Raw genomic sequence first — 19,957 nt, forward strand, 5'->3', positions numbered from 1 at the left:
GCATGGAGTCTTAACCAGTGGACGGCCAGGGAAGTCCCTCGTCCTTTTCTTTCTTGTAGGCAGCAACAGTAGGGACATGTTTAATATTGATGAGTTTGACTTCCTGGGAGTTAAATATATGTACCCTTTTTGAATATAAATGCTGTTTGTTTTATATGGCAAATGCATAGAAATTCAGAGATTAGCATTTTAATCAAGTCTAATCTCTTAGTATTTTCTGATTCCCCCACCTCGCCATTTTGTCAAAAAAAGTTTGAAAAATTAAATTTTGAAATGACCGCTATGTTCTCTCATAGAGACGCAAGGTCTGCATGAACATAAAAGCAGCACTATGTGTAGGAACCGCTCCTAAACCATAGGTCAAGCACGTTAATGGTGTTTATGAGGATCAATTGTTGAAGAAAAGACCAATCCATTCGACCAGTGTTTATTAAAGAGCCATGCTTCTGCAGGCAGGTTGGAGGGGGTAGTGTATGTGGCCTTGAGATTACGCACCTCTACACTGGAATTTGGCTTCCCTTTTTCCCCTTTAAAATATTTTTTTTGTTAGGCGTGCATCTTTCACCCGCCTAACTCTTCGGGGAGCACAAGACGCTGGAATCGGGGGCGGATATTAAGGTCCCCAGACAAGGGACACTCTAGGCACTTCCATGGCCGAGGGGTCTAAATGGACCGGGCCGAAGGGCCGGGGGCGGGGCCGATGGGCCGGTAGGGGGCGGGGCCTTGTGCGTTCCGCGCGGCCATTGGCGGCGCTGCGTGAGCGCGTTCGGCCCCGCGCGGTCTGCGTCAGTCGGCCCGGCGGCTCGCCGGCTGCCGATTCGCCGGGACCCCACAGCTGCTGGGCCGAGGGTCCGGCGTGGCCTGAGTGCTCGCGGCGGCGGCGGCGGTGGCGGCAGCCTGGAGAACTAGGGGGCGAAGCCGAAGAGGAGCGTGGCGATGCCCTGCACGGAGCCCCCGCGAGGCCGAGGCGCAAAGAAGGCGGGCGGGGGCGCGAAGGCGCCGGGCCGGCAAGGCGAGGGGGGCGACAGCGGGGACCCAGGCAGGAAGAAGAGCCGGCTGGACGCCAGGGCCTGGGTCTTTTCCAGCCTGCGCCTCCGGAAGACCCTGTCCAAGGGCAGAGGTGCCGGTGGCTCCCGTGAGGCTGTGCCGGACCCCCAGGCCCTGCAGGCCGGCGAGCTGGACGGCGCCCACTCCCTGGTCACCAGAATCCCTGTCCTCAGCCTCTCGGCCCACGAGACGGGCCGGTCCGATACCGACTGTGCCGACCCTTCCGAGGTGACGCGTCCCAGGGCCCCAGCTTCCGGCCCGGCGGTGGCCGAGTTGTCCGAGGCCGCGGCGGGGCGCAGGGCGGACACAGACCTCCACAGCTTTCACTCGGTCGCGGGGCAGGAGGACCTGCTCTCGGACATCCAGCAGGCGACCCGCCTCCAGCAGCTGCGGCAACAGCCCCCGGCCCTAGTCGCACCCCCGCGGCCCTGCCGGGCCTGGACCGACCCCCACCGTCCCCAGCGCCCCTACCGGCCGGGGCCCCAGACCCGCCCACGGCCGCCGCTTGGTTGAAGCGGGCTCTGTAGTCAGACTGTCCTGGATTTGAGCCCTGGAGTTTCCACTTTATTGTGCAACTAAGGTAAATTTAATGCTTAATTTCTCAGTTTGTCTCTTCTGTAGAATGAGGAGTGATACAGTAGTTTCTGCGTAAGAAGAAGGCATAAATACAAGTAAAACTTCTTGCACAGTGTGGGGTGTACAGTGAGTGTTGGATGTGTGCAGTGTTATCGTATTTGGGGTCCCAGTGGAGACATGCACAGTATGGGGAGCAAAAGGGGAGGGTTGACTGAGTCTCCGTGTAGCTCGGGAGGTAGTACTCGGGGCAGGACCTGAGGGTCCACGAGGAGTTGGCTGCGGGGACCGGCTATAAAAGGAGTGTGTGTGCTCGCCGTGGAGATGCAGGTGACCATGGAGTGCAGGTGGTTCTGGATTGTAAACTGGGAGACTGATGGGTAGAAAGGAGGCCGGACGTGTAAGCAAGGACATTTATGTCATCCTGGTGATGCTTTTAAATAATTTTATGGTAGTTAAACCATAAACAGATTGGCATTTATAAAAAAAAAAATTGTTCTGGAGGCAGAATGGAGAATGGATTGAAGAAATTTAAAATTAGTGTCTGGGTGGTGGGTAAAAGTGCCTAAACTGAAACAGGGGCAGTGGGGAAGGAAAGAGACAGATGTGGGGAATATTCAGGATTTACCGTTGTCAGGACTCGACGTTTGATTGGATGCTTTCCTTGGTTTCTGATTCACACCTGTGGGTGGAGGGTGATTCTCAGAATGTGAAAGCGAGAACAGGTTTCAGGCAAGATGGTCATTTTCGTTTGGACATCTAGAACTCACGACTCTTTGGGACATTGTGGTGGCGATTCTGGAGGACAGAGGAACTGGGGTTACTAGCATAGGCCATGAGTTATATGCTAAAAAGGTAAGCGAATAAATCTCCTCTAAGTTAAGATACAGTGGAGAGAAGTACATTGGGATAAAGTTCTCAGGGACAGTGAGGTGCAGGCATAGAGAGACTAGAGGGAATGGACTCGCGGGAGGCTTGGCTGGAGGATATCATTTAAGACCTGAGGAGCGGGGGCTTCCCTGGTGGCGCAGTGGTTAAGAATCCGCCTGCCAATGCAGGGTACACGGGTTCGAGCCCTAGTCCGGGAAGATCCCACATGCCGCGGAGCAACTAAGCCCGTGCGCCACAACAACTGAGCCTGCCTCTACAGCCCGTGAGCCACAACTACTGAGCCTGCGTGCCACAACTACTGAAGCCCGTGCGCCTAGAGCCCATGCTCCGCAACAAGAGAAGCCACTGCAATGAGAAACCTGCGCACCGCAACGAAGAGTAACCCCCGCTCTCCACAACTAGAGAAAGCCCGCACATAGTAGCAAAGACCCAACACAGCCAATAATAAAAATAAATAAATTTATATTTAAAAAAATAGTACCTACCTCTGGGGACAATCTTGAACATTAAATGAGACTAATTGATAAAACATTAAGCACAGTACCTGGCACATAATAAGTGCCCAGTAAATACTAGTGATTACCGTTTTTATTATCTTTCAAGTTTCTCTCACAGAACCCAGCATAGCCATTCAGTGAACACACCTTGATTTCAAGGAGAGGAGGCTGGAAGGAAAGCCCTGGTGACCGAGGAAAGGAAGAACCGGAGGATCTATTAAGTGGATTGTGTTGAATGATCAGGCGTTTCCTATATTTCATAATCTCGTGAACTTGGAGGGAAGGAAGGTGGAGGATGGATGGAGTGTGGATTTGCTCAGGAATTGCTTGGCTTCGGAACCCACTCTATTGGATCTCTGTTTCCGGGCTTATTGTCATTCTTCTTTCCTAATCTACTTGCTACTCTTGATTTTAGTGGTGTAATTCCCACCTTCTTCCCCCCAGCCCTCCCTCCCCACATCTTTCTGGAGAGAGAGAGTAGGAAAAGCTGTGGGTCAGACACCTGCCAGTTTGTGAAGCTGAGGCCATCACACCCACTTGCTGTTGGGTTCATGGCTACTTCATAGTGACCACATGTTTCCCTGGGAAAGTGTCACATGCAAACATTGGCACATCACTTACATACTTATAGTGTCAACCTAAATAAAGAGGTAAGCTGAGGCAAGTTCAAATGGCCAGAAATTGAGTTTATTGGGGAGTAGCAGAGGAATTACAATTCAGGAAATCAGTTAAGGGTTTGGGGTGGCTCTGTTTATGGGCAAGGAGTGAAAAGATGGGCCGTCCAGCCAGAGTCCAGGCAGTGAGTTCATTGGCTTGAGGATGGGGAGGGACTCTGGGCAGGTTGTTCACTGGTCAGGAGGCAGGTTTCCCTCTTCTGTAAACCAGGCACTAAGGGGAAATCAGTCTCTCAGTTACTCAGTTTGTTGCCTGGGGGCATGTGCCTGAGAGTCTCCATCCCCTCCCCCAGTTCCATTTCAGACTGAAATCCGTTTGGGGTCACTTTCGCTCGCTCAGTTGTGGGTGTGTCCAGCATACTTTGTAGATAATGTGGCCTGAACGAATGAAAGTACCACTGTCTATAAGAACCTCTGCTTTACTCAGAATTCCTAAGACAGAGGAACCCAAGGGATTAGAGGCTGGTTTATACCTAACACTGTTCTTCTCTCTCAAGGACTCTACTACGTGGAATACGTTTGATTTTCTTGGCTGGATAATTCTTGTAGAATAAAATTATTGAAGGGAACAGTCAATAAATATAAACAAGAAAAAACCTGCTTACTATTCTTAGTTTTCTTTAAGGGACATTTTTTTTCATCCAGTTTTATTTTTATTAAAAAATAGATTATTTCCTAAAGAATATGATAAGTGGATTGTGTCAAGGAGTTATGCCTTGGTTTCTCTCTTTGCTGGCTGTACACTTCCATGGTTTTTAAATAGTTTGTTAGTAACCTTTCTTTACCACAGGCTTGATTGTATGGTGGGTCAGGTTACATCCCCTAAGTTTGTAGTCATACGGTTCAGTGTGAAGGAGAAGGATTTTAATACATGGTTTGAAAGTTATTTCTCTGGACTCCATCATTTTATGGTTGTATGTAGTAATCAGTATCCAAGCTTTTATGCATATGAATTGAAGCACATATATTTTGAGATTATTTTATTTCTTTGACCTGGTATCTGGTTTATTAAATTTCTAACATGTGCTGCTTTATGTGTATTCTATCTTAGAAGGCAAACAGGTGATCTCCCCGCCCCCCAGTTATGTTCAGTTGGAGAGTATTGTTGGATAAGTAGTCATGCTACTGATTGCTTTCCCCTCACCACAGTGTTCTGAGCTCAGAGGAAATGCTGCCAGGACTTTTATGGATTTCAGAATAATCCCCAGCCATGAAGTTCATTGAAAAGTCAAATTTTAAGGTTGAAAGGTTTAGAAAAATCAACTTTTAAAAATTCATTTGTGGCAGTTATACTTTTTAAGTTAATGACATACTTCTCTGTGGTTTGTTTTTCCTCATTTAAGGATCATGCTATTTCAGATACCTGTTTTGGTTTTCACAACCGAAGCGTTTCATTACCCATTTGGCAAACAGTGTGGGTGATGCAGAATTTATTTAGAATTTATGTGATGGACTTTTACTAAAACGGGTGACTCAGCAGCCAACTTTTCTGTCGTGATTTTCTTGTCTTTCTCCTGGCTATGCACTGACTAGTAGTTGTGTGGATGTGACTCACATTTCTGTGGCCTCCTTCTCCCATCTCAAGAGCCAGGAGGAGTGCAGAACCTGAAGGGCCCTTGGACCCAGAGGACACCAGCCAACCAGGAGCTTAGAGGGCTTTTCCTCCAGATTTTTCCTAGACTTTGGAAACCTGGAAGAAGATTTATTTCCTTTGTATTACTTTATTGTCTAGATGGGGGGTTTTACAGCCTCTGTCACAGTACCCAGCTCTGCTGCTGTGAGAGCCGCCACGGACAACGTGTAGTGAATAAGCCTGGCTGTTATTTCCTAATGAGACTTCATTTACAAACACGGGCAGCAGCTGCAGTTTGCTGGCCCCTGGTCTATACTTAGGTAAAATGTAAAATGTAAATGTATTGTGTCAGTATGACTTTACTTTCCGTCTCTAACCATGTGCGGTCACCAGCCAGTCACATAATAGTTACTGACTTTTCTTATGAAAAACGCAGCTCCTCTCCCTGTGCTGTGTCTCACTGTCCAGGGGGCTGCCAGGTGGGCAGGTGCAATGGCACAGTGTTTCGTGGGGACAGAAGACTTGAGTTCCGAGTGGTCATTGTGGCTGGAAGCACAGTGTCCAGTGTGAGGGACAGGGGCGGGGGGCATCTGCAGAGGAGATTCTGGGTGGTACCCAAAGCCCTTGATGGAGGCTTCTGGAAGATGGGTTTAGGAATTGGAACTCAATCCCGGGAGCGGTGGGGAACCACTGGAGGGTTAAGGCAGAGGTTAGGGTATTCCGGGTGCTGTGGAGTCTGGATCGAGGGTCGTTCTGTGGGTCTGACTTGGAGGCTGGAAGATTCTGAGGAAGATGACACGGGAATCCAGGGGAGTGGAGGTGTTGCCCTTAGCTATGGACGTGGTGCTGGGGATGAAGAAGGGGCAGTTCTGATGATACCGGTAGATTAGTGGTTCTCCCAACGTGAGCAAGTGTTGAATCACGGGGAGGACTTGTGAGCACAGTTGCTAGGCCTGCCTCAGACGTTCTGAGTCAGGAGGTCTGAGCTGGGTTCCCAGGTGATGCTGCTGCAGGTGGTCCGGGACCACACTCTGAGAAGCTCTGCCTTGGAAGGTCCGGATGACGAGCCTCAGGGATTTGGCTAATGGTATAAAGACCAGGGAGACGGCAGGAATGAGGAGGGTATGTGCCCAGATTTCCGGCTTGGGTGACAGGGGAGAAGGTGGTGCTGTTTACTGTGTGAAGTACAGGAGGAGCCGGTTGGGAGAACAGTTAGTTCAGTTTAGGTCTTGCGGAATTGGGGGATAATCTCCTGAAAGATACGCAAAAGTAACTGGTTATGTGTGTCTAGGGGTCAGGAGACAGAGCCTAGGGGGAGAGAGATGGAGGAATCTTCATCTCGTAGATGATCCCTGAAGCCGTTATGCATTGAAAAGTGCCTGCAGGGTGAGAATCAAGCAGGGCCTGACATACAGATGAACATGTATGCAATGGGCAGGGGGAAAGCTGCACGGGGCAGGTAAAGAGCAGTCAGAGGTGGGGCAGAAAAAAAGATTAAAAAAACAGACAGATTGAGTATTAAGTGATATAAAATGTTGCTAAGAGGTCAAGGAAGGGCAAGACTGGAAAGTAGTCATTGAATTTGCCAAAGTTATCGTCAATAACCTTGCAGATGTAGAGAGCAGTCTGGGTGGGGTGCGGGGGGCGACAGCCAGGTCTCCGCAGGCTGAGGCTGGATGGAGGGTCCCGGTGAGCTGGGGAGATGGGAGGGGGTCAGCGTAGGTGTGTGATGAGAGCCAGCGGCTTTGTGTCAGGTGGGTTATGAGTGGGGAAGGAGAAGAACCTTTTTTAAAAAAAGCTTGGGAGTGTTTAGAGCCTGTGCAGATGCTGATGAGAGGGAACCGATAGAGAAGGAGAACTGATGGATAGCGTGTGGTCCTGGAAAGCAGAGGGAGGGCATGTGTAGCTCAGATCGGGGTTGGCCTGGAGCACAGACAGGAACACCTGTGTGTGAAAACAGCCGTGGGAAGGGGGATGCAGTGCGGGTGGGCTTTCTAGGTGGCTCACGGGAAGGTGAGGGAGTGCTGGCGGCTTCTGCGTTCGCTGTGCATTAGGAGACGTCCACCTCTGCATTGTGTGAGTAGGGGTGTGTGAGGCCAGATGTTTGAAAATGGTGTGGAAACGGTTCATTTGGATGCCCCAGAACTGGGATTGAAGGCTGGCGGGAGTGATGGGGGTGCCCGTAGAGGCCGGCGGAGGTGCAGGGTGGTGGGTTAATGTCGGCTCTGCCCCAGCACTGGGTGTGGCAAAGGCAAAGCAGCGCTTGGATCTCAGGATGGCTCTGTGCTGGGTGATGCATCTGAAGGTGAGTGAGGATGGGAGTTGGGAGTGGAAAGAGTTGACAGATGAGGTCACTCAAGCTCAGAAAGGGGGAGTGACTTACCTGCGGCCGAAATACTTTGAGCAGAGCCAGAAATCTGTCTCCTGACACTCAGGTCAGTCACTTTTCTCCATGCCACCCTGCCTCCATGAGAGAAGGAAAAACTTCTTCCACTGGAAACAGATTCTAACTTTACCCATGTTCTTGGTTAATGGCCCCAGCACATTTATTAAACGTGGTTGGGTAATGAGTATTTCTTTAACAAAGTAATTGTGACTTCCAGGTCGGGTGAATGTGCTGTAAAGAATCTTGGACATTTTTTTAAAAAAATTATTTATTTATTTATTGGCTGCATTGGGTCTTCGTTGCGTGCGCGGGCTTTCTCTAGTTGCATTGAGTGGGGGCTACTCTTCGTTGCGGTGCGCTGGCCTATCATTGCAGTGGCTTCTCTTGTTGTGGAGCACAGGCTCTAGGCGTGCGGGCCTCAGCAGTTGTGGCACGCGGGCTCTAAAGCACAGGCTCAGTAGTTGTGGCGCACGGGCTTAGTTGTTCCGCGGCATGTGGGATCTTCCCGGACCAGGGCTCGAACCTGTGTCCCCTGCATTGGCAGGCGGACTCTTAACCACTGCGCCACCAGGGAAGTCCCCTCTTGGGCGTTTTTAACGATGTTTGAAAAAGATGTTGGGGATCCTTGTAAGTAAATACCGGGGATTCAAAGATGGAAGACAGCCTAGGAAGAGTGGAATTAGTATTGTTACCGACCAGGGTTCTTGGTCTCCTTAATCAATAGAAATTGATCAGAGGCCAGACACATTCAGGCAAGGCTGTGTTGGGGCCTCTGCTACAGTGGGGGGGGGTGGGGGATGGGCAAGAACAAACAACGGGTTCCCTTGCTCGCTCCCTGAGGGGGGCAAGCTTGTTCCTTATATGGGGTGAGGGTAGGGGTGTGTCCAGGGGTCAGCCCAGAGGAGTGGCTTAGGTGTTTTGCCCACCCCTTTGATGGTGTTGAGTGCAGGGGGCATGCGCAGTGCCCTGCTTTTGCTCCGGACCCCCTGCTTTCACTCTGAGCTCTTCGAAAGTGGCAGTTGGATTCTTTGGTCTCTGTATCTTTTGAAAGGAATTTGCCCTAACTGCATGCATGCAGTTATTTTTAGTCCTATATAGTTTCTTTGTATTTTGTCGCTCAAGGAGAGGTGTGTCCAGGTGCAAGCATTGCAGCACTGCAGCAAAGGGTCCCAGGTTCCAGACTATCTCAGCAGCCTGAGAAATCTGCGTGAACAACGAGGACCTGAAGATGTAGTTTAAACACTGCCCTGAAAGGAGAACTTTAAAAACAAGAATCTTCCCACGATATTCCATGTGAAAACCCTGGCATCAGCAGTTCACTTGGAGCAGCCTCCTGGGAGGAAGTCAGTTTTTTTTTAAAGCATTATTCATTTTAATTAATTAATTTATTTATTTTTGGCTGTGTTGGGTCTTGGTTTCTGTGCGAGGGCTTTCTCTAGTTGTGGCAAGCGGGGGCCACTCTTCATCGCGGTGCGCAGGCCTCTCACTATCGCGGCCTCTCCCGTTGGGGAGCACAGGCTCCAGACACGCAGGCTCAGTAGTTGTGGCTCACGGGCCTAGGTGCTCCGCGGCATGTGGGATCTTCCCAGACCAGGGCTCGAACCCGTGTCCCCTGCATTGGCAAGCAGATTCTCAACCACTGAGCCACCAGGGAAGCCCCAGGAGGTCAGTTTTGATCAGAGACTGAAGGGATGGGCTGTGGCTGCAGCTCAGAAATGTGTTGGAGTTTCCCGATGGAGAGACCGCATGTGAGCCTGCGGGTAGGGGTAAGGCGCCTGGGTGTCCTCACCGTTGTTTTCCGAGGCCAGTCTTCTCAAGGTACTAGCTGGGCTGTATTGAAGGTCTTACTGATCCCATCAGGGGCATGAGAATAAGGCATCCTTGAAAACAGCATCCGATGCAAAGTCAAAACATAATTGAGGTTAGGGATTGGCATTAATGGAATCTGAATCTGAAAGTGGCCTCATTTTGTAGTAAATATTGGCTGTATGTTGTCTGTATATTTACCGAAGGTGGACGGGGAAGAGGACGTCTGGACACGTGGAGGTGGAGGAGGAGGACAGGTGCGTCCTGAGGAGGGTCACGGGACGCAGTGGAGAAGGCCTTTCTTTCTAGCTTTCTATTACAAACGCAACCCATATTTACTACAATAGGAGGTGATCTTCAGGTTCCAAATAGACCCGGCTGGGTCTGCAGCTCCTCTCTGCCACGTTACTATGCTACCGCAGAGCTTCCTAAAATTCTAATTTGGGCTCCTCTTTTGGAAAGTTCAATTGGCTAGGTCTGAGGTTGGACTCTGGAAATAGGGGTTTTGATCGGCCAGGTTTGGGAAAGTCTTGCTCTAGAAAATGTGTTCTGTGATTATTAGTTGCTCCTTTGATGTGGAAGCCACTTTTTGCCTTTTTTCTTCAACTCCAAGGAGGTCTTGCCTTTGAATTCTCAAGGGTTTGCGCTCAGCTGATGGGGGCTGCTGGGCCAGCACTAGGCTTAATGACCCAGCATCGTCCCCGGGCGGCTTGTTAAGGCTCGGTTCGCCTTGTGTGTATAGTTGAGAAGCTGCGCAGCTGAGAGAGAGAGATGGAGCTGGTCTCCAGGTGGTTGACGGACTCTTCAGTGGAGCTAATGCCACCTTTAATTTATCAAGGGAACTTTCTCCGTTTAATTCTTTCCTTGTTCTCATTTGAAAAACAAGTTGAGATGTAAAATGCAGATATTCAGAACTAGAAATGTAACTGAATAAATCCCTATATTTAACAAAACGTTTATTAAATTTAATTTTATTCAGTATTTACTGTGGCCGCAGGCCTAATCTCCGGAATTTTTCTTCCTTTTGCTTCTTCCTTTCTATATTTATAAGCGTATTCTTTTGAATTTTACTTTTGAAGTATAAGGGGTTGTGGAACATTGAAATTACAGAATATTAAGACTGAGAATAAAGTAATTATTTATGAGGTTATCAAAGTTTCAAACAATCCTAGAGAAAAAATTTTAAATCTTGTCTACAGCGTATGTATTCTAGATTAAGAAGTTGTCATGGAATGCATATACAGATACAGATGAAGTTTTTTCTATAGATTAATTTTTACAGATATTTTTCTCTCTACCGTTATCACATACTAAGTATTTTTGACTTGATTTGTAAGCTATTTAATTATACCACATAAATGCGTATGCATAAAACGAGCAAGGTACTATTACTTTTAGCTTCTTGCATGTCTTTGTTCTGTTAATCCCAAGCATTTCTACTGCATTTATTTTATGGCATTTATTCTACTGCAGTGTTGATTGTTATTCCCCTATTTGTGCAGAAGAGAAACTAGGTGGCCATTTCTTCTTGGCGAGTCTCTACGCTCAGCAAATATAGCAACTGAGGTGCTAAATTTCTAGTCAAAAATAGAACTCAGTTTCATTTTGAAAGTTCCTTCTCATTCATGCACAGGGATGCAAGTATCACATGTTTAGCTCTGCCCTCTTCTGGTGATTTCAAATTATGGAAGGAATTCCCAGAACAGGATTACAGTTGACCCTTGAACAGTGTGGGGTGCGGGCTACCCTGCGAGCAGTCAACAAGCTGTGTATACTTTATGGTGAGCTCTCCGTGTCTGCCGTTCAACCAGCTGGTCGGGCTGCAGTACGTTTTTTTTTTAAATTTATTTATTTAATTTATTTATTTTTGGCTGTGCTGGGTCTTCGTTGCTGCACGAGGGCTTCTTTAGTTGCGGCGAGTGGGGGCTACTCTACGTGGCAGTGCGTGGGCTTCTCATTGCAGTGGCTTTTCTTGTTGCGGAGCACGGACTCTAGGCGCACGGGCTCAGCAGTTGTGGCTTGTGGGCTCTAGAGCGCAGGCTCAGTAGTTGTGGCGCACAGGCTCAGTTGCTCCGCGGCATGTGTGATCTTCCCGGACCAGGGCTCGAACCCATGTCCCCTGCATTGGCAGGCGGATTCTTAACCACTGCACCACCAGGGAAGCCCTATTCTTTCACTTTTAAGGATTTGTACAAAACTTTGTGAAGGAGCTTGTGTCAAGATATAAAGATCATGGATGTTTGCAGATACGATGTACTACAAGTCAGACGTAGTGAGCACAGAGTACTGATGGGAACCGGTTAACCTCTTCTGTACCCAGCAGTAAACTACTGTTGATTAAATGAGACACCAGGCCATCCCATGTTCTCCTTAGCTATGAACAAGAAGCGGTGTCTTTGAGCATGAGGGAAGTTTCCACAAGGTAAGACAAGCAAACACAGCTAAGACACATCCTGCTCAGAAGAACCTTGTTGTATCATGACTTTAATTAAGGTCACACTGACATTAAATAATAATTTGAGATTAAAATCCAGCTAAAGAGCACTGAGCTAGGGGATGAAAATTGATTTTGTTTCTAAGCTCTGTTACTAGTTGTGTTACCTCACTGGAAAAATGAAGTCCAATTCCATGACCCTTTAAATAACACTAACATTTGTGGAGCCGTTACTTTGCTAAGGATTTTACACTTGTCGTTTGATCTTACAACACCTTATAACACCCTGGAGGTATTATTATTATTAATGTCTGTTTTAGAGAGAGGGAGACTAGGCATTGCAACTAGCAGGAGATGGTCCCCATCTAAGTCTGTAGAACTCTGACACGCTTCCTCTTTTTTTTTTTTTTGAAATTAAATGTTTATTTTGTATATGCTAAGGAAGCTGGTGTCTTTTATTTTCATGGATAATTATTTTCTGGAAGGAACCCTATGATTAGATTTGTTACGTAAACAGAGATACATACCCTGAGATGTATCAGAAAGCTGAAAAATTTTAAACTCTAGGATATATAAAATCCAGAAAGTATCGAAAGGCAAGATTTCACTTATGTGTTATCTCTGAAACGGAAAATACAGAATAGGAGTAGCAGGTTGCCTTTCGTCCTAGAAAAAAGAAATATGTTTTGACACGCCTCCTCTTTTTTTTTTCTTCCTGTAAATAGGTAAACTTTTATTTTTAACATCTTTATTGGAGTATAATTGCTTTACAATGGTGTGTTAGTTTCTGCTTTATAACAAAGTGAATCAGTTATACATATACATATGTTCCCATATCTCTTCCCTCTTGCATCTCCCTCCCTCCCACCCTCCCTATCCCACCCCTCTAGGTGGTCACAAAGCACAGAGCTGATCTCCCTGTGCTATGCGGTTGCTTCCCACTAGCTATCTATTTTACATTTGGTAGTGTATATATGTCCGTGCCACTCTCTCACTGTCACAGCTTACCCTTCCCCCTCCCCGTATCCTCAAGTCCATTCTCTAGTAGGTCTGTGTCTTTATTCCCGTCTTGCCACTAGGTTCTTCATGACCTTTTTTTTTTCCCTTAGATTCCATATATATATGTGTTAGCATACTGTATTTGTTTTTCTTTTTCTGACTTACTTCACTCTGTATGACAGACTCTAACTCCATCCATCTCACTACAAATAACTCAATATCGTTTCTTTTTATGGCTGAGTAATATTCCATTGTATATACGTACCACATCTTCTTTATCCAGTCATCCGATGATGGACACTTAGGTTGCTTCCATGTCCTGGCTATTGTAAATAGCGCTGCAATGAACATTTTGGTACATGACTCTTTTTGAATTATGGTTTTCTCAGGGTATATGCCCAGTAATGGGATTGCTGGGTCATATGGGGCAGAAGACCTAAATAGACATTTCTCCAAAGAAGATATACAGATTGCCAACAAACACATGAAAGAATGCTCAACATCATTAATCATTAGAGAAATGCAAATCAAACCTACAATGAGATATCATCTCACACCGGTCAGAATGGCCATCATCAAAAAATCTAGAAACAATAAATGCTGGAGAGGGTGTGGAGAAAAGGGAACACTCTTGCACTGTTGGTGGGAATGTAAATTGATACAGCCACTATGGAGAACAGTATGGAGGTTCCTTAAAAAACTAAAAATAGAACTACCATACGACACGCCTCCTCTTGACGACTGTGTCTGTCATGCAGAGGCCGTTGAATCTATTTTGGAATCAGTACAGTCTATGGACACAAACATGTTAGCATCTCTTAAGTATGGTGTAAGGCAAATGCACAAGTTCTAACAGGAGCCTTCCTTTGTTAATAACTTCAGAAAATAAGTGATATGTAGTAGAAGCAAAATGAAGCTAATAAACTATCTTCCCTGGATAGCTTATGGATACATGGGTCATATGGATGAATTTGTTGGTTCTAAGTCCTGGTTGTGACATTAGTATAAGTGCTTGGTCTTTGGAAATGGCTTGTCAAGCCCTCTGTTTTGTGTAGTTGTGTTTGTGCTCTGGAGAGTGGCTGGTCCTTGAATGAGGATGATCACAGCTGTAGCCTTAATGGCAGCGCCGTTCACTAATCATCCCATCAGTTTCCCTGGAAGCACCGTCCAGCCACCCTTGTCTGTAAGGAGTAGAGCTCATTACAGATTTTTACCTCGCTTCCAGATTGCTGCTCACGGTTGGTGACACATTTTTAAGGCTGAGCCTGTATGTTAGCTCCTCTTTCTGTGAAAGAGACTCAGCAGGCAGCTGTAACAGATGTGCTGCTTCTACTTGGTCTGTGTTTCCCGATATCAGATTGTCAAACCTCACCCTCAGCTGATACCCGTGAGAAAGTGTAGGCTCTGGTGTGTGAAGCCTGGATTCCGAGGGAGAGGCGTCCTGTCCTGAAAACTCAGGAATGCAGTTTCCTGCAGCACTTCCTTCTAGAAAAGAAAGCTTCATCCGCCTGAGGTGGGTCGGTATCTAACTGTGAGACTGGGTCGCCAATGAGCATCGCTCTGCCCCGCCCCAGCAGGACCCTGCGGTCCCAGCAGAGGGTCCATGGCCGCTGTTCCCAGTCAGCCCTGGCTCTCAGCGCTCGCTTCCTGTTCCTCCTCATGGGTGGTTGCCTCCAAGGGACCTGACGTTTACAACGTACACGTCACGCTCCCTCCATCTCATTCAGTCCTGGTCTCTCCTCCAGGCCTGGCTGAACCTGTGTGCTCTTCTCTGGGCCCTTTTGTTACTCTGAGTTATTTTTTTCCCCCCTCAAAAAATTCCTTTTACTCCTTCCTTTAACTTAAAATTGGTTTCTTTTTGTCAGACCGCAGTTTTTTGAAATCCATACCTTTGTTGGTCTTCTCTTTGGCTCTTGTAACCTCATAGTACCAGGAGGTAGAGGTGTATGTGCCTGTGCGCGTGCATCAGTAGGGTCATACAGCACCTCCCCACCAGGCTCTCCCTCCCTGGGCCTGCTCCCGTATCACTGGGAACCTCAGCACCCGGCCCCATCGCCTGTCACTACTTCTGCTGTGAGCTGGAGGGTGAGGCACGGATCGCATCTCTGGAAACAAAGTCGTGCTAGGTACCAATTAGGAAATTCTGTTGCTGCAACCCTTGCTGCTCTACTGAGCAGATGTGTGCAGAGAAGAGCTTGCGTCATCTGGATTTTCTGCCTTACTGCTCATCACCTCTGGCTGTCTTACTCGGAGCTGTCAGCAGTTATTGCAGGAAGTCCACAGAACCGAACCTCCACAGAGGCCTGGTCTGAGCTGCCTACTTATGCGTTATGCTCAGCGCACGTCTCCTCCCACACTGCCTGCTGTTGGCCCTTCCCTGTTTCAAATGTCTTTCCTTCTTCTCAGCAACCATCCAGCCACTCATTCTGAGCTGGGACTCTTTCTCGTTTTTTTTGGAGGTTTGCAGTTTTAGGTGACTTTCCTCAATTTCGTCTTATGGACTAATTCGTCTTGCTGGAAAACTTGCTTCTACTCTCTACCGTTTCGTCCTTTACTATCCAATTTCCAGACCCATGAACATATTTCAGATATTCCTGAAATGACGTCTGTTCCCTTAGTTTTGAGAATTCACTTTCCTTAACTTCTAGTAGGATTTGAGGCGGTTTTAAACAATGCTTCCTGCAAACTCCTCTTCGCTTGCTGCAAAGCACGATTTTTTCTCCTTTCTTCTTGTAGAAAGTCAAGTCCTTGCGTTTCTCTTCCCTCCCTCCCCCCCTTCTTTGTCTTCACACACGTATGTGCACACGGACTGGCCTGCATGCAGATGCCCAGCCCCAGTCACATCTGCAAGCTCTGATTATGCATTTTTCTGCCTACTGAAAGCCTTGACCTTGGTGTTCCACTGGCATCTCAGATTCAACTTATCTGAAATCAGACTCCTTTGCAAAACATCCTCAAGTGGTCCTCTTTTCTCAGAGGCATGACTGTGGCTTTCTTCCAGGTGCAAAACCTTGCCTGCATTTGCACTGAAGCCCTGTGCCCCCACCTGTGCCCCTCAGCTCCTGGGAAATCTGCTTCTCAGCCCAGGGCCACCACCACCTCTCGCTTTAGGCCTCTTGCCTGATTTAGAGAAAGTTTATATTGATGACATTTGCCCATACGGTATAACCAAAGAAGGTTAATTACCACTCATTTGACAATGCTTCCCATGTAGTTTAACATAGCAAATAATCCTAATTAGTTTAATATTTCTCTGTGAGATGCCTCAGGGACCCTCTGGATAAGTAAGCTGGAGAAAGAAATCTATAGTCTGTTATTAAAAGCAGCTCAACACTCCAGGAAAACTTTGTTCTCTTAACAGAGAGAAAAACAAACTACAGTCTTGAACCAGCGTACTTTCAATAATAAAATTCATTTATTTAATTAAATTCAGTCTAATCTTAGTCAATCCTGACCATGTACAAAACTTTTTCTTCCCAAGGTTCCTTTTCCACAAACCTTTCAACACTCTCTGAACCTGTAATAGTTTGTCCCTTATTTTTTTCCCACACAGAAACAACCAGCTCTAGGACAAAATTACTTTTCTTTTTCCTTAACAACAAATCTCCATTCTTTATACCTTCTCTCACTGACAATATATATCCTACTTTCTTTACATACTGAAATGTTTCCCTTGACATTTTTAGTAGCTTTAGTTACATATTACAATATTTAACTTTTAAAAACCTTAATCTCTAGTGAAAACCAAGAAGCAAGCAGTTGTAAACTGTTTGTCACCCAGCACTTTTTGATTATCAAACTTATGAACATATCCTATAACCTCCAAAACATATATTTCCTCACAGCATAATTACTTTCCTTAATGTGGTACAAGTCAGGTGTCTAATAAACATAAATATCTTTAGTTTTTCTCTAATAAGAAGAGAAAGGTAGGTAAATTTAGACTTGTCTAGCAATCAGTGTTCCAGTATTTTATGTTTTAAAAATGATCTAGATTTTAATTTAGCAAAACTCTAAAGTTTCACTTACCAAAAATCTGGAAAAACTAAAATTATTTCCACAGATTTCACTTAAAAGCTTCTATCCCATTTCTATTTAATATTTATGACAGTAGCATCACACCAAGTTATTTTTTTCTTGTTGAAAAATATTGTAAGAGAAACAATATAAATTTATTTGACTTTAGTAACCCTAGGAACAATCAAAGTATTATACTTAATGTTGATGACTCTAGAGACACGTCTGTATTAAACCAACAAGCTTAAATTAACTTTAATAGCATGTGTTAATTTAATACTAAATATTCCTCAGATCATGTGAATCTAAGATTCATTTAGGTTAGTTTCTTTTGTATTTAGAAATGTTTGATTTGTGAGGGCTTACCTTCCTTTAAGCCAATATAATAGAGCTCATTTACAAATTAATTCTTACATAAAGACAAACAGAAGCAGAGATCTCATAGCTTCATTTTAAAACTTGGTCATGAATAGTTTTTCTAATATAAAACATTAGTTTATTTTTTTTTAAATTTTATTTATTTTTTTATACAGCAGGTTCTTATTATCTATTTTATACATATTAGTGTGTATATGTCAATCCCAATCTCCCAATTCATCCCACCACCACCACCACCCCCGCTTTCCCTAAAACTTATTAGTTTATTTTTTAATCTCTATATTTTTATTGAGGTAAAACTCATATAACGTAAAATTAATCATTTAAATGTGAATGGTATGGTCACTACAGTTAATAATACTGTATTGTATAATAAAACTTGTTAGTTTATAAATAACAGTTGGAATAAGTTAAATTTACTCACTTGAGTTTAAAAAAGCCTGGTTCCGCTCCCCATTTTTATTCCCTTTGGTGTCAGGTTCCACTAATTAAGCCAAGGCCATAGTCCCACACAGTGTGGACTGTGTTTGCATTTCAAAGACATAATAAGAGTTGTAACTTCAAGCTTTCTCCTAGAAATACTTTTTTTCCTTTCAGAGTCAGAATTTTGGGAAGATATTTTATCGAGCTGGCTTTCCAGAACTGCATATGCAAAAAAAAAAAGGAAGTTTTCTCCGGACTCTAAAGAATATTGTGGCCATGCATTGTTAAAAAATTATTTTTCTTCTTTTCATGGAAGCATAACTAAAGATCTCCCTGTTTTGCAAAATACACCTTAAGGGACTACAAGATGGAATAGAGCTCTGATTTCCTATTATTTTTCACAGGGTCAGTACTATCAGAAATAGACAGATAAGAACTAGGCAGACCGGTATCCAGCAGCCTCTCAGAGACCCAGTTCCCTAGCATGTGAATACAAAGTCTCTTACCTGCCGTTCCAGACTGGGGTACAGATGAGCCTTGGTCTAACGGGAGATTCCCAATTACTGCTCAGGTCATGCTGGATGACCAAGAGACTCCTTGGCCCATAGGGGAATATCCAACTCAAGTAGGACTCCACTCAAAACCAATGACCAACTCCTATGCCTTTTTCCTCCCATAAATAAAAATTCCATTCAAAGCAACCTTTTAGGGACGAATACTCTGGTATTATCACACGCAAGTTTCATCACTTACCAGAGATGTCTCAGGTCAGGTCAGACCAGACTAGACCAGGAACAGAGACAGCATTGAAAGCACCTTGGACCAGTGATGCCCAGTCAGTGACAAGTACTCAGGGCTGTGCTTCAAACAGAGGTGCTCAAGCAGCTGCTGGACAGGATCCATGAACCACCACTGGCCAGGGGCCTATGTGCCATGGACGAGATGCCTACTTGGGATGGAAATCCCACCTGGGTTGCCGAAATTGTTACTGAATCAAACTTGGGTCAGCTCATCCAATGAACAGGAAAGCCAATCTACTGACACTGGGTTGTGGTGAAGGAAAGTACAGTGTTAACTGCAAGGCCAAGCAAGGAGAATGGGCAGCCCAGGCTCGAAGGACCCGAAATCCCTGATGGCTTCCAGGAAATGGTTTTTAAAGATAGTGTGAGGGAGCATGTCATGGGGTTCATGATCAGCTTGTGCACAGTTCTCAGACTGGTTGATAGTGAGGTAACAGGATGATGTTCTGGGACTCTTAGTCATCAACCTTCTGGTTCCAACTGGTCTGGGATCTAGGGACCAATACAGGTGACAGGGCTGCTAAACAGCCAATAATGGAACCCCCCCCCCCATCTTTTTCTTCACAAAATTTATTAGACTGCCTTTGTTCCTGATGGATGGTATTTTTTTTTATTGTATATTCTTGCCTCCATTGTCATAGATGAACTGACCAGAAGTGGGTGGGTTTATTTCTGGGCTCACTATTCTGTTCCATTGATCTATGGGTCTGTTTTTGGCCAGTACCATGCTATTTTGATTACTGTAGCTTCATAGTATAGTTTGAAGTCAGGGAGCATAATACCTCCAGCTTTGTTCTTTTTTTTCCTCATTATTGCTTTGGCAATTCAAGGTCTTTTGGGGTTCCATATAAATTTTAGGATTATTTGTTCTACTTGGGTGAAAAATGTCATGGGTATTTTTATAGGGCTTTCATCAAATTTGTAGATTGCTTTGGGTAGTATGAAAACTTTAATGATGTCATATCTTCCAATCCAAGGACACTGGGTATCTTTCCAATTATTTGTATCATTTTTGCAATCATCTACCTTTCGCAAAAAAAATGTACATATGTGAAAGAAAATCGTGTTTGTAAAGGTGCCTCCATACCAGGAAGAGAGATATATCTTCCAAGCAGTCTGTTTTTAAGTGATGATAGAGATCCACCACTTTGGGATAATGACAAGTCTTGGCACACTCTCAACTACTAGGAGCCTCCAAGAACACAGAAGTCATCTTGAAAAATCTCAAAGGCTTGAGAGTTTACCAAGAACTAGGGCAGGTTGAACAATAAGCTTCATCTCTTCCCCGAGGCCACTCCTTCAGGACAGGGAGGAGGCTTTTTTCCAGTGCACAGAAACTGACACAGAGATTCAAGGAAAATCAAGAAACAGAGGATTGTGTCCCAAAGAAAAGAAAGATCAAGATAAAACTCCAGACACCAATCTTTTTTTTTTCTTTCCTCTCAAAGACAATACTTTT

At 45.4% G+C, this 19,957-nt stretch overlaps 1 protein-coding gene across 2 annotated transcripts in view; it reads left to right on the forward strand.

Annotated features, from left to right (window-relative positions):
* The first annotated feature begins 794 nt into the window (after positions 1-794).
* Positions 795-19,957, forward strand: part of LOC133096067 (formin-2-like) — a 30,240-nt gene continuing 11,077 nt past the window's right edge. For both annotated transcript variants that reach the window (XM_061197514.1, XM_061197515.1), the window contains exon 1: positions 795-1,627. In XM_061197514.1, coding sequence (XP_061053497.1) covers positions 937-1,560 — 624 coding nt within the window. In that variant the 5' untranslated portion in view covers positions 795-936 and the 3' untranslated portion in view covers positions 1,561-1,627. The remainder of the gene's footprint in view (positions 1,628-19,957) is intronic.

Source organism: Eubalaena glacialis, chromosome 8, assembly GCF_028564815.1.
Source record: "Eubalaena glacialis isolate mEubGla1 chromosome 8, mEubGla1.1.hap2.+ XY, whole genome shotgun sequence".
In the NCBI taxonomy this organism is placed as follows: Eukaryota; Metazoa; Chordata; class Mammalia; order Artiodactyla; family Balaenidae; genus Eubalaena; species Eubalaena glacialis.